This window comes from Octopus bimaculoides, chromosome 1 (assembly GCF_046866305.1).
Source record: "Octopus bimaculoides isolate indiv1 chromosome 1, ASM4686630v1, whole genome shotgun sequence".
NCBI classification, from domain to species: Eukaryota; Metazoa; Mollusca; class Cephalopoda; order Octopoda; family Octopodidae; genus Octopus; species Octopus bimaculoides.
Window position 1 is genome coordinate 90,092,208 of NC_142928.1, and position 15,084 is coordinate 90,107,291.

Genomic DNA, 15,084 nt, shown 5'->3' on the forward strand with positions numbered 1-15,084 from the left:
ATATATATATATATATATATATATATATATATATATATATATATATATATATATATATATATATATATATATATATATATATATATATATATATATATATATATATATATATATATATATATATATATATACATACATAATGTAATATAGTGCATTTATATGGTACAAAACGTATCTTTATAATGAAATGTAATGTAATATATTCATATAATATAATATATATATATGATATATATGTCAATGGATGGATATATTATCATGGCAATTATCATCATCATCGTCATTCAGACGAAATGCAAGGTCACTGAAAAACCTATATGGTGGTACGATTTTCGTTGAGAGTGTGCTTACTGGGGGTGTTGGTGGTTGGTTATCTGCGGGTTGTCTGTCTTATGTGTGTGTGTGTGTGAGTGTGTGTGTGTATTTGTGTACATGGGTATGTTGGTGTGTCTTGGTTAATCTCTTTATGCCAGCCCCAAGGGCCTTGGTGGAAGGTCGATTGCAGAAAGATGAAGCAGGTGACCCTTGGTTACAATCATGGGATATTCAAAGAGGACATGTAGTTGTTAAAGAGGATTCTGAAGGGGCCTTTCGTTGCCTCCACTTATTTCTGCCCTCTCGGTTGTCCATTGGGTCCTGTTGTTCTTACTTCTGCCTCGTAAACGACTGTTTTCGTATTGCATTGCCCGTTTAGTGGGCAAGTTGTCTTACCCCTACATGAGCATCCTGCCTTAGTCTCGGGTCGGGGCTTACCTACTAAAATCTGTTTTACACTAGATGCACAGCTGAAGGATAATCTCAGAGTATGCCTATAAAATATTTTATAGAATCTATTGGTTCAAGGGAAGTGTCTGTTAATTAAGCTAAGAAAGATCGTACTTACCCTGGTCCAAACTTTTCAAGCGAAAACCACAGTACCTTCCGGTGGCGTTTTCTCTTGGTAGGGCTAGGGTCTGAGATGTAACTAATCTTGTCCTTGAATCCACTGGCAACCAGATCCCGGTTGTTATATGGGATGGTGGAATCGAAGATTTCTTTGCTTGAAGACAAGGAGGATATTCTCCTGCTGACGTCCTTAACTAGGTACTTGAACACTATGACTGGGTGGTAAGAACCTGTGTTAATATAAGACATCTTCTCATTAGGATCTTTAAACGGCCTACAAGCACCTGAATCCAGGTCCAGGGTCACGTCAAGAAAATCAACCGTTTTCAGATTGGTCTCTCTAGTAACCCTTAGTCGAAGAGAGATCATAGTGACCGCGAGTTCCTTTAGGAGCCTATCTGGCGTATGACCATTGGCACCTGTTGAAATTGCCAACTCGTCATCCATGTATAGGCCAATGCTAATAGACGGGAATGTCTCTCTTTACCAGAGTCTCTATCCTATCTTCTATACCTAGTTTAATATTATCCTGTTTAATATTATCATATGTGTAGGGATGCCCTCCTGTATGTTTGTGTGATGATGTTATTAAGGTGCTGTGCATGTGTGCCACTACTTATCCTATAGAGATTGTTTGTTTTGTCGGAGGAGAGAATAGTCCTATCAGAAGGTCGTGCTCGTTTCCACCACCAACAGTGGAGAGCGAACGCCATTTCCCCTTCCATATCGGCTATTTCTGACGAGAGTATATTATATGAGTGCTTTGTTGTGTCCATTATATAATTTCACACGAACCGATTGGTAAGACCAGCCGTGGTGGATAATTAACACTATAAAAGTCAGACAATATATACATATTTCATAAAAATATCTTTTTTACGATGGATTCTCCCGTCAATGATGACATATGCGTGTTCTGTGTTAGCCGATCGATCTGCACAAATGATTTGTTTATAAAAACCAGATGTATGCGCTGTACATTTTCTCTCTTCCTTCATCAAATTGGCATTGCTTGTACAATAAAGGTACACGGTGTACTACACGTCAGGTGTCTAAGTGATCGGAGAGCAACATTATCCGGTCCAAGAGTTGAAACCACGATCTCACGATCGCGAGGGCGACAGACTAAACACGAGGTCATGTTTCTCGTATGTGTGTGTGTGTGTGTGTGTTCGTGCGTGCGTGCGTGTGTATGCTCATGGGCGCGAACTTTTACGTCGTCCTGATCTAGTGAGAATGTCAAAGATAACATAACGAAGATAATGTTATATTGTTACAACGCATATATGTTTGTGGTATGCAGCAAAAATTAAATGATAGCTATGGTAATAAATTCAACGTCACCGAATTTACATCGAGTAATAGACAGCACTAGATTACTTTTTCCCAATACTCTAGTCTTCTTTTCTTAAATGAAAATTTCTACCATCCGAATGCACATGCACTTCTATATCCTTTTTCCTCGATAGTCATCTGGGTCAACCTTCCGCTTGTCAAACGTGTTTCTATCTACTCGTGGCTATATACTGATCTAAAATAAGTAGCTTTCACTGTGTTTGTAAGCACGTATGAAGCAACTTCTCCATACATGCTTCCAGGCGACAGATAACCTCATTCACACATACACACACACACATTTATATATATATATATATATATATATATATATATATATATATATATATATATATATATATATATATATATATATATATATATATATATATATATATATATATATATATATATATATATATATATAAATATATATATATATATATATATATATATATATATATTTATATATATATATATATATATATATATATATATATATATATATATATATGTATGTATATATATATATATATATATACATACACATATATATATATATACATATATGCATATACACACATATATATATAATATATGCATATATATATATATATATATATATATATATATATATATATATATATATATATATATATATATATATATATATATATATATATATATATATATATATATACATATATATATATATACAGGATCTGTTCAATTTAGCATACAGATTTTTAATTAATTTTTTTAACTAAAGAGTTTGAAACTTCTTATACTGGTGGAATTTCTCACGCAGAACCCGGTTTACTTTGAAATTTTTGACAAAATTTTATATTTTAGAAGTTATTTCGAGTTAAAATTGTCGTATTTGGGTAATTTCAACAAATCAATGACGTGTATTCAGTTGAAGAAAGCTACTACTTTTTGCGATAGTAATCGAAGGGGAACAATTTCGGGTATCTCTACTAAATGTCATCACTCTATTCTGCTTGTGTTGCATATTACACGCTTTTTTTTTTCGCGGGGGTGGGGATCTCGCATCGAAGTAACCAGTAAACATCGAAGTATCAACACCAAGAAGGAAAAAATGCCATTTACATATTTATTCGTTTGCCCGACATTGATATTTTATTAGATTAAAAATAACATTATTAGATTAAAAATAACATTCACAAAGCAAATATGCTTTGTTTCCTTCCAGACACCAATGTACTGTAGCCGTAGTCTTTCACGTTGTTCACCAACCGACTTTTCCTATAAAAAAATCAGTGCAATCAGTCGATCTCTATGCACAAATTATTTTCCTTCTGAAACTTATTAAAGAAATGTACAAATATTAAGCGTACCTTTCTATAAGCCGCACACCAAATTTTACAGGTATAGAATAACGGCTTATACACCGGAAAATACGGTAATTGTAGTGACAGTGACAGGTTCGCACGCTGGTTGCGAGTTGATAATGTAGAAGTGGCTGTCTGCCACTAGGGAGGAAAAGAGTAAGGAATACACGGTGCTGACTGGAAGTGAAGCAAGGATAAAGGTAGCATCGTCTTCACTTGACATACGAATAGAACAGAGTGGTGATATTTACATTGATAAACTACATTCTTCACTCTCACATTTGGGCCTTCAAACTTCAATCTTTTGGGGTTAACCTCTGTTACTGTAATCATAGTATTATTATTATGAATTATTATTATTATTATTATTATTATTATTATTATTATTATTATTATTATTATTATTATTATTATTTTATGTTTGACTTTTGTTTTGCATTTGTACAAGTTGGATCCAAGTCTCACCCAGACACCTCAAGAGACAAGTTAGAAGTACGTGTAGGTGTTATGCCTAGGGTACCATATATTTGGATTTGTACAGTTTTGTTCTAGTGAATGTTTAAGAAACCATAAGAAAATTATGTGTTTGTTTTAAAATTTGAGATCACATAGACAGTATTTTACGTAGGATATGGGCAGTTCTCCTGAGTACTATCTTTTGAACTTCAGCCATTTGGGGGTTTCCTGGTATCTGAGCTAGGTAGTAATCAGCCCGTTTCGATGTCATTCCCAGGGTACCTATGACAATAGGTATTGTTTTCGTCTTCAGATTCCACATTTTGCTAATTTCTATTTCAAGATCTTTATATTTGCTCAGATACGTTTATATCGATTGGGACAGTCATATCAATGAGGAGGCATGATTTTTGTCTGAAGTCTTTCAGTATGATATCTGGCCTATTTGCGTCTATCTTTCTGTCAGTTTGAATGGTGAAGTTCCAGAGGAGTGCAATGTGATCATTTTCAAGTACTGGGGGTGGTTTGTGTTCCCACCAGTTTTTGTCATGCGGCAAGTCCAGGTTTTTGCATATTACCCAGTGAATATATTGTGCAGCACTATCATGCCTGTTGAGATACTCATTATTATTATTATTATTATTATTATTATTATTATTATTATTATTATTATTATTATTATCAGGGTTCTCATCACTATCCTCCCCATTTAAGTATTTTAAATTTATGAGCTGCAATTAATTGGGCTAAATTCATAGTGTTTGAGAAACCAACCCTAATGCTATGCTTATTAATAATTTTACCATAGTGTGAATTCTTTGGGAAATATCTACTTATCACCTCTCTAAACTGTGCAATCAAATTAGATTTAACATTTCTACCAAAAGGGACTATGAACCATATATTATCATATTTAGTGTTATCACAGTCATTAGTATAATTCTTAAAAAATTTTTAATTACCTATGTTACGTTTATGAATATCTCTGGGTTTATTTTCCTAATTACCTCTTAGCTTATTCATATACCTATTATTCTTATCTGTCTTAATGTCGTTACGATCAGGTTCAACATAGTAAACCTTCTCTTTGTATCCTGCCCTATTTAAAGTCGAATTATAGAATTGAGCTTCACTATCAAAATTCTTATCATTTGCAGATAATCTAGAAAGTCTTAATGAAATATTTCTTACTAAATTATCGATAATTTTTCTAGGATGATTACTCCACTTACTTATATATTTTAGGTTAGTGGAAGGTTTATGATATAGACTATATGTCTCATTTTTAATATCTAATGTCACATCCAAGAAATTTGCTAAAGAAATATCGTCTTCATAAATGATATTCATCCCCATTCTAGGAAAAAATCTAGCCAATCTACCTTTAATTCTCTGTAATTGTTGTTGGAGCTATTCCTAATATATAGAGGGCAATCATCCCTATATAGACCCCCTCCCTAATCATAAGAAATTGATCATCCAATTATATACATATATATATATATATGCATATATATATATATATATATATATATATATATATATATATATATATATATATATATATATATATATATATATATATATATATATATATATATATATATATATAAGATAAAAAAGAGTGAAAAAGCTACAGGAGGCTTGTGTCATATGGTTAAAATACATATTTAAATCGCTATTTTCAGGACCTCAATCTAGGTGGCAGAGATAACTCTTAGGACTTGTGGAAATAAGTAAGGAGGCATCACTTGTCCTTCATTGCTGACTAACCTAAAACCATGACAGTTGCAGGAAATTCTGTATGCATAACACTTGGAACTCCAGAAGTGCCAGCACATAACTATCTGTCATTTCTTCTGTTAACTTTTTGATCCTGGTCGAAGCTTTTCTCGTTTAAGGAAAACCAAATCAAATCTGCTGGATTTTTCAGTTTGTTTAAGAACCTTTTACATCAGATGTAGTGTTTTTGTTTTGCTTTTTCTGACAAACCGGCATTTCCTCACCATATAAAATATATAGCTGATCTCTTTGTGGACAACATTTCTGACTGTTCCTTCTGACACATGGAGATCTTTTGCAATTGACCTCATGAACTTTCTAGGATAGTAATCAATGGTCTGTTTAACTTCGTGGATAAATTCAGGTGTTCTGATAATTTCAGAGCGTTTAGAATGCTTTTTATGCTTTGATTCTGGTGATGCGTTTCCCTCTTCAGTCTCTAGCTCTTTACAAACTTTGTAGACGAAAGATCTGGCAACTTTTAAAAATTGATATTTTTCTAAATCGCTATGCTCAGCTTTTATAACCACAATAACAGCATGCTCCTTCATTTCTTGAGTAAGCTGAGGGTCTGCCATTGTTATTTTCTGAAACAAAGATTATACAGAGTTAGCAAAAAAAAATATGCAGCAATGACCCCAAAAGGGTGTATCCTCAAATACCTTACGCACCCTGTAAGTTCTTGTATTGAAGCATATTTTGCCGTGTATGGGGAGAGTCATTCTCTTTTAGTGTTTTATTATTTAACATACCGGTAAAGTTTCCATTCGTTTACTTTTCTAAAATTGTTGTTGCATCTTGCAGCCTATTCAACAGTTGTTGACCCTGTCCATTTTCCGAGCTGCGTTCTTTTTGTTCATTTGTACGCATGTGTGTGAACCAGTGCGTGTGCGCATGCACATGTATGTATGTATGTATGCATGTAAGTGTGTATATGCATGTGTGTGTGCGTATGTATATATTTGTGTACGTTTGTATGTATGTATTCTGCATATCCATGTGTTCGTGTGTTCGTGCTGGTGTGTTTTTATATATGTGTGTGCGTGTGTGTTTGCTTGTGGGTATGTGTGTGTAGCTTTGTCTCCCTGTGTGTGCATGTTTGAGTGTGTCTATGTATGGGATTTTGGGACTATGCACTGTGTGCGTATGTATGGATGTGAGTCTCCATATGTGTCTGGTGTGCAGTGAAGTATGTGTGTATATGATCATGTGGTTCAGTCTTCATGTGTATGTGCGCTTGTCTGTTCATATTACTTACGTACATATCTGTCTGTATGTCTATCTGTTTACATTCATATCCATTTGCCTACATACATATGCATATACATATACATATACTCACTCACACACACACACACACACACATACACACGCACACACACAAACATTCACATAACAGTGCACTAACTATTCTACCTGTATATAAATATAAACTGTGGTTATGGGGGTATGGTTACCTACTACTTATATTTCCTATTTAGTACTGGGGAATGTTTCATTTATGATGATGTACTCCTTTATTTGTCGGAGGGTTGGGTCCTTTGAGTGCTTGGATAAAATGATGATGTCAAGTTGACCCAGGCTGCCTCCATATCAGTCCTTGGCATGTTGGAAGAGTATGGAGGACTGTTTTTTGTCGGTATATTGTCTCAAATGTCCATTTAGTCTTTCCGAAAGCTCCTAGATGTCTCTGCTATATATGTCATGTTCATATCTTTACAAGCACTTTCTATGCATCTTGCTGTAGACTACATTTCTAGTTCTAGATCATTGGCGCATACGGTATTATCAAAGGCATATGTCTTACATAGATGTGATCTGATGTAGTTCCCTGGCCTTTCAACAATCTTAATGTTGAGTTAGTTCTCCTTCAGAGCTTTTCTAAATCTACGGACTAGTTCTCCATGGACTTTAGCCTCTACAAACACCACTCCTTGGTATTTGCCAGTTTTATACCACGTGTTCTCCCTGTTTACTTTGTCACAAGCTCTTTGTATTCTGTTCCAGTCTTTGCTTCTATTTATAGGGCAGGTATCACTGGTTTCTTTACATATAATGTTATCTAACTTCTTTCTAGCACCCCTGTATACTCGAACCCTATCCTTCTGATCATATCCAGAGAATTACATGCGGTGGACGAAGTTCTGTACATGTTTCGCTTCATAGGTTTTGCATAGTGGGGACACGTTGATCATTATCCTAACTAAGTTTGCTATCGGTATGTTAATTTCCATGTTGTGTGACAAAGCTGAGTTCTTATGAACAACATATTTCGAAGTTATTGGTTTCATTTAAAAGGAATGGAGGAGCTGCACTTTGTTGTTCACAGTTTCTAACCAAAGTTCAGTATCAAGGATGGGGAGTCTATTGTTGGGGTGCCTAGTGGGGTAATCTATAGTTGCCTTATTACTTTGAAGGATGGAGTTAGCTTCTAGATAGATGCTCTCCGTTATGTTCCTCTCAGTTTCGACATTACCGTTACTAGAGTTGGTCTTAACTACGATGTTAATGTCGTCTACATACATACTGTAAAGTAAAAGAGTCGTGAACTGTTCCGCTAAGGATTGCTTAAGTTTTCTGTCCCCCCAGGTCATGAAGAGGTCGGCCATATCTCTAGCTATACCGACACCAATGGTTGCACCTTGAACCCGAATGCATAGTTTCTTGTTAAACCTTACTAGGTGGTTCTTCAAAGTGAGTCTTACGCTAGCCCTTGTTGCATGTACAATCATTCCTTTCACCTGATTGTTAGGGTCTTGGGTGAGTGCAGTCCAGCCACGCCAGCACTCTGCAGTGCTTTTCTTCACTGCTAAAGTAATGGCGGGTGGTCTTCCCCTCTGTGGCCTGGTGGGGCAGAATCTACTGAGGTCATGGTCGTCTAAATAGACACTGTCGTAGCTTAGTCTTACGAGGAGACCTAGTTCTCGCATGTTGACTTCACGGAACTCTACTTCACTCTCACAGATTATTTCAATGCATTTCTCAACAACAAAAATTATGTTAAAAGATGGGTAGAGTGAAATTACATCCCTACTACCCACTACACAACCTGTGAGATCGTTGGAGTGATTGAAAGTACTGATTTTACTGAGGAGATTCTCCGTGCTCACACAAACAGCTGGAGACATCTCTATGAGAGGTCGTAACACTTGTAAAAGGAAGTAGGACAGTCTATAATTACTAGAGATATTCGCTCCGCAAACTGGTTGGGTCGGAGGCCCCATAACTGGGTTTACGTAGGGTTATGGTTTTATAGCGTAGGAACATCGTTGTTGGATGCTTGGAAATTGCGTGCAGTCATTTGTTAAGTTGGAGTATGTTGCACCGCATTTCCATGTGTACATTGAAGAGTTTTCCACTCTTTCAGGTCCCTGTGGTGCAACTACTCTCATGCTACTGATGTGTTATTGCATGGTCTGGACATAATTCCGTGGACTGTCTATTGACAGTCTGCCAGACTTGTCCGTAGGGAGTCATACTAATTCCCTGTTCCTAATTCACTGTTTCGGTTTTTGTAGACCTTTGGCACCAGATGAACTGAGTTGGTGGGTCCCCTCCTCACTATGGTTTTTAGTGGTTTTGTTGTACCGGTCTAAGATGTGTCGGAGTCTATTTCTAGCTAAGGAGATCTTTGCTTCTGTTTCATTGTCAATCTGGGGTAGGATACATACCCTTTTGTTGAAGGGTAAGTCTGTGGGATAGATCCTCGTCATGTAATAAGATTTGTTGTTAGGGTTATACAAGAGAGTGTAGGGTGTTATTATCGTTGTGGTTGTTGTTGTAGTTTCTGGTGGTGGTGGTGGTGGTGGTGGTGGTTTTAGTGCTTGTGTTGTGCCCATTGTTGTTGTTGTTGTTGTTGTTATTATTGCGGGTGGTGTTGGTGTTGATGTGGGTGGTGCTGTTGGTAGTGGTGTGGATCACGTGGTTGGTATTGTCTGTGTGTGAGATGCTGTCAATGTTGTTGTTGTTGTTATCGCCGTTATTGCTGTTATTATAATAGTTGTTTCGGTTTCGTATACTTGTGTTGTTGTTGTTGTTGTTCGGATAGGAAATGTCGTGGTTATCATTGTTGTTATTGTTGTTGTTATGGTTTCGTATGTTTGTGTTGTTGTTGTTGTTGTTGTATTCTCCTAACCTCCATCTTAATTTTAGGAACGTTTTTTCAATTTCAGAAAGACAAACAATTTTTCTCACCTTTTAATATGTGGCGAATTTTGGTGGTAACTTTAAAGCATGCATTTCATCTGTATCGAGCTGTACTGCACCGTATATTCCAGAAATGTAATTGTTGTTGTTGTTATTGGCGGTGGATGTATTGTTTACGGTGTCCTGGTCCCGAGTCCTCTAGTAGTTTACATTCCGATATGACAATCTCATCGATATTGTTTCAGTGTCTGTATTGATCCTTACCATGCTGGGATCGTTGTTGTTGCTGTTTCATCCACTTGAGCTTATTGTTGAAGTGTTTGTTACAAGCATAGTTTACTCAGCGGTATTCTTGTTGGATGTTTGTCATGAATCTGTCTCTTCCGTGTGGTGTAGTTGTGTGTTTTTTAAATTTTTTTTGTTCAAGTAGCAGGACTCTGTTTCGTTTCTGGTACTGTTTGATTTCTGTGTGTATTTTTTTTCTTTTTTGATGTTTTGTAATATCGTGTGTTTTAGTTTTCTTGCTTGATTTTCTGTGAATCCTAGACGTTTCACAGCCGAAATGACAGATTTTGTGTATAGCTAGGAGGGGATGCATGTTTAATGAAGTGTAGCTGTAGGCTAACCATTTTGATTTTTAGACAGCGGAACACGGTATTACTCAGCGTCTTGCTAGCTTGGCCAAAGCTTAGTTTTAAAAAAAGGGCTGATGAGTAGCACCTCATGAAATAAATTTACATTTAAAATGCATTTAACATTTCTTTGTTTTATTCAGTGGCCCCTCTGCGATGTATCTGCTTCAATTTCCACACACATTTTTAGGACAGTGTCACTTTAATTATATGTGATAGTTTTTATAAGTAGTAAATTTCATAAGGTGTAATATGTAGAAAGCTTTTAATTTTCATGTCATCTATCTGCGCATATGTTTTTGGTCTTCTCTAATTATGAAAAAATACGTTTCTCTTCTCTTTTCTTTTGGTGTTAAAGTTCCGAGTGAGTGTTATGTTTTAGAGCCAAAATATCAGTGAAGTGATTTCATAGGATGTTTCGATTTGAGATCTGAAGCTTATGTCACAAATTTTCTTGAAAAATCACATCTCACTAATTTCATTGCAAAAGGTATGAATATCACGTAATAGGAATCTCTTATTATCTTATAGCACATTCATATAACATTGCTAAAGTGAAACTCGTATATTTCTCTTCTCTTTTATACGAATTCAATATATAATTTCTGATTATTCTCTCGATAATAAAACTGAATATTGATTCTTCACATTGGCTGTTGTGACGAAACTACACTCAATTGGTGCTACTTCAATGCTACTTTTTACTTTTGCTCATTTTATGCAACTTCAGAAGAATGAACGGGGATCTTTTCCCTTTGAACGGCGCATCGAGAAATTAATTTTTTGTGACTAAACACTTTCAAACTTCGGACACTGGTAGAATGTGTCATATAAAACATCTTTTACTCTGAGTGATGTTGAGAAAAGTTCGTATTTTCAAAGTTATTTCGTGTTAAAGTTGTCTTATTTCGGTAATATCAACCAATCAATGACGTGTATTCAGCTGAATAAAATTACTGCTGTTGTTTGTCAACAACAACTTCCGGCGGATCCATGAACGGTAAATGAAACACCTGAAAAATTTAAATTCAGTAGGTACAATATTTTATCCTACACTTTACTACTTCTACTCCACACAGTACTTCGAAAATTGAAGAATAAAAATACTGAGACAACAGTATATCGTCTAAATGTTTCACTAAATATACTGATCGTAAAATTTGACATTATCTTCTTTAGTCTGCGTATTTACGCATTTCTGTGTTCTACTTTAATTACAAATATGGCTTGTGAGGATTTGATGTCTTTTTACACTTAATTTTTTGTTATTTTTGTCTAGCTTTCAAGAAGGAGTATAATAGTAGTAGTAAGTGTAGAAGACGTTCATTTCTTATTATCTAAGCAAGTTGACTCAAAAACAATCGAAAATACAAAAAAAAAAAAAAAATGCTATAGAAACCTGACAGTGAATGTATCAATATATCAGCAAAAAAAAAAAAATGATTGATTGCAAGAAAACAAAAGGTGTTTTACTTCGGAGAAAGAAAAACAAAGAATTATTTCCAACTTCAGAATAATACTTTGATGAAATTCTAAAATTTCCTTTCAGCTAATCTAAATTTTATTTTCATTTTCTTTCTTTCTTTCGTTCTTTTTGTTATGTATGCATTTTATATTCTTTTTTATTTTTCGTTTAACTATTGTAATTGCATTGGCTTGCATGCAAAGTATATTATTGATATTTCTAAAAGAAATATGTATTTTTTTACGAGACACGTTTTACTATACTCGCAGGGAACAGAAAATGTAATATTACAGCATTCATAATTTTGCTAGCCTATTATTAGCATGGAGAATACGTTATTACTTTTAGCTGGATCATAATCTAGACTCACCAGGAACTTCCTACTTTTCGTGCTCACAAAAATTTCTCCTTAATATTGATTTCTTGTACATTCTCTAAACAGTTAATTTTTTTTTAAAGTATATTATATTTGGTTGAATCAGTTCCAATGAATTCTTGTTTGGAGTATGAAAATCAAAATTCGATCCTCATAAGATTTGAACTAAAAATGTAATTGGAAGTATCTACGTACTATAATAAATTAAACCCAACGTTCTTTCTTTCACACCGTTTCCTCCAGGACGTACTCATACAATTAATTCTAGTTTAGGATTAAACCCAACATTCCTTTTCGCTGAGACGGGATTAGTCAACAATATCGGCCGCAGTATTTATCTGGTAATTTATTTCATTGCTTCTGAAAGGATTAAAGAAAAAGTCGATCTCGTTGAGATTTCAAACCGGAGTATAATGCGAGCAAGAATATTTTTTTCGCCGTTGTAACACTTTTGCCAGGTCGACTCCTCGGAAAATATTCGTATAATAAAAACAAAGGAAGAAAGCTAAAATCGTGTTCTGTATCAAAATGCTGTACACCTGGTATTATAAAGAAGAAGAATTTTTCTTAGAAGGTTAGAATTGATTTAGAATAATGCAATGTCTGAATCAGTAATATCGTAGTACCAGCACGGAGTCACACAAAGTCATTTCAAGAATCTTGCAGACCAAATTCAAGACCAAAATATTCAAGAAATACCTGTATGTTATGGAGAATATTTCCTGTAAGCTGAAGTTTCCCGACAGAAAAACATCAACTTGAATCTAAGGATGACGGGTCAGAAACCGACTTTCTTACAATAGTCATGACGTTTATGTGAGAAGCCGATACACACTTTCAAAGGTTGATAAATAATTCAACAAGGTGTCTGTGTTTAAGGTTTATAGAATACATTAACACACGCTTACATGTTACTAAACTAGATATTCCGCTTTACCTTAAAACTTATAGCATTGTCATAATACAATTCTTTCGGCAATATGAAACAATGTCTAATACTGAACCATCAAGCGCGCACACAATTATGTGTACATGTATGTGTGCGTGTGTGTGTTTGTATGTGTGTGTAAAAATGCTGAATATCTGTTTCACGCAAAGTATATTGCGCTCCATGCATAATTCCGTGTTAATATATTTATCTAAATTTGAAAGTTCTTTCAAGTGAATTCTTGTCCGAATCATATTATATAACATCAAACGTAATACCTGATCTATGAAACCGTGACAGTATTTTTTTTACTTTTTTACCAAAGCAATCTTCATGTAAATTCTTCGAAACACGAAACTAAACAGACTCAAAGAAAACCTGTCTACTTGGAACATCTTTCATAAATAATTTATAACGTCAGAGACAGTTATTTCGTAATTGCAGTGTTCTAAAGTTGATATGTTTTTTTAAAACCACTAAATTAAAAGGAATTTATTTTTAAAAGGCATGACTGTAGATGTAATTATAAAATAATATTCATGACATATAACACAAGCATATTCCCAGGCTCAATTATTTAAATATATTCTTTAACCTAGAAAATATCATTTCAAAAGTCTGCTTTATCATTCAGAATGCATAATTGCCGAATCGACGTAAAAAGAAATTGAGTTTTATCATTGCAAATTGTCAGTGAAATAATGACTATTATCACTACAGTTATCATTACTAATAACACCATAATTATCATTAGCAATATCAAATTAATATAACCATTTTTGTTATCATTTTTTGACAATTGTGGACGTTAATTATCATAGAAAACTTGTTCAACTGCTTGCTCCCATTTTGTTTGTATTTCGATTTCCCTCTGCACAAGTCGCTCCCATATTGCAGCAATACAAAAGACATAGATACTATTTCTCATTTATCTTGTTCTTCGTCTAGTTGTTGTTGTTGTTGTTGTTGTTGTTGTTGTTCTTCTTCTTCTTCTTCTTCTTCTTCTTCTTCTTCTTCTTCTTCTTCTTCTTCTTCTTCTTCTTCTTCTTCTTCTTCTTCTTCTTCTTCTTCAAATGCAAAATTCCCATTGCAGTCACGCTTATTGCACAAAACCACTAAAAACATAGAAGCCCATCTACACACATTCACATACTTAGCTATATCGAGTACTCTGTTACTTCTACTAAATATTAATGAAAATATACATACACTCATATTCTTAATTCTATTTTTCGTGTTTGCATCAACATACATGTAACTGTATAATTATATATCGGTGCATGTGGGTATGTGAGCGCGTACTTCTGCATCTATGTGCGTGATTGTGTTTGTGTGTTTGTTCCTACGCAAATATATTGTCATCGCCAACATCTTGGCACTTTATCTTCGTGTCCAAGACAGCTCATTCATCACTAGCAAAAGTTCAATTGTAGACATTTATAAATCATCGACTTTACATATACTCAAACAAGAACTGTGGTACTGTTTATCTACAGGTCATCGTTGAATATATACTCTTTTACTCTCTTTTACTCTTTTACTTGTTTCAGTCATTTGACTGCGGCCATGCTGGAGCACCGCCTTTAGTCGAGCAAATCGACCCCTGGACTTATTCTTTGTAAGCCTAGTACTTATTCTATCGGTCTCTTTTGCCGAACCGCTAAGTTACCGGGACGTAAACACACCAGCATCGGTTGTCAAGCGATGGTGGGGGACAAACACAGACA

General features: G+C 34.7%; 2 protein-coding genes across 2 annotated transcripts in view; both read right to left on the reverse strand.

The window, feature by feature from the left end:
• Positions 1-15,084, reverse strand: part of LOC106881931 (aquaporin AQPAe.a) — a 295,463-nt gene that overhangs the window by 220,672 nt on the left and 59,707 nt on the right. The window lies entirely within an intron of this gene.
• Positions 5,657-11,537, reverse strand: LOC149137620 (uncharacterized). Its single transcript, XM_089353758.1, has 2 exons — positions 10,005-11,537; positions 5,657-6,397 (listed from the first exon to the last, which is right to left on the reverse strand). Exon 2 carries the CDS (start codon positions 6,386-6,388, stop codon positions 5,978-5,980), a length of 411 nt encoding a protein of 136 aa, XP_089209884.1. The 5' UTR covers positions 6,389-6,397; positions 10,005-11,537; the 3' UTR covers positions 5,657-5,977.

What these genes read in the sequence shown, in the direction of transcription:
- LOC149137620 (XM_089353758.1), bottom strand. Translation starts at nt 6,388, where the DNA reads ATGGCAGACCCTCAGCTTACTCAAGAAATGAAGGAGCATGCTGTTATT.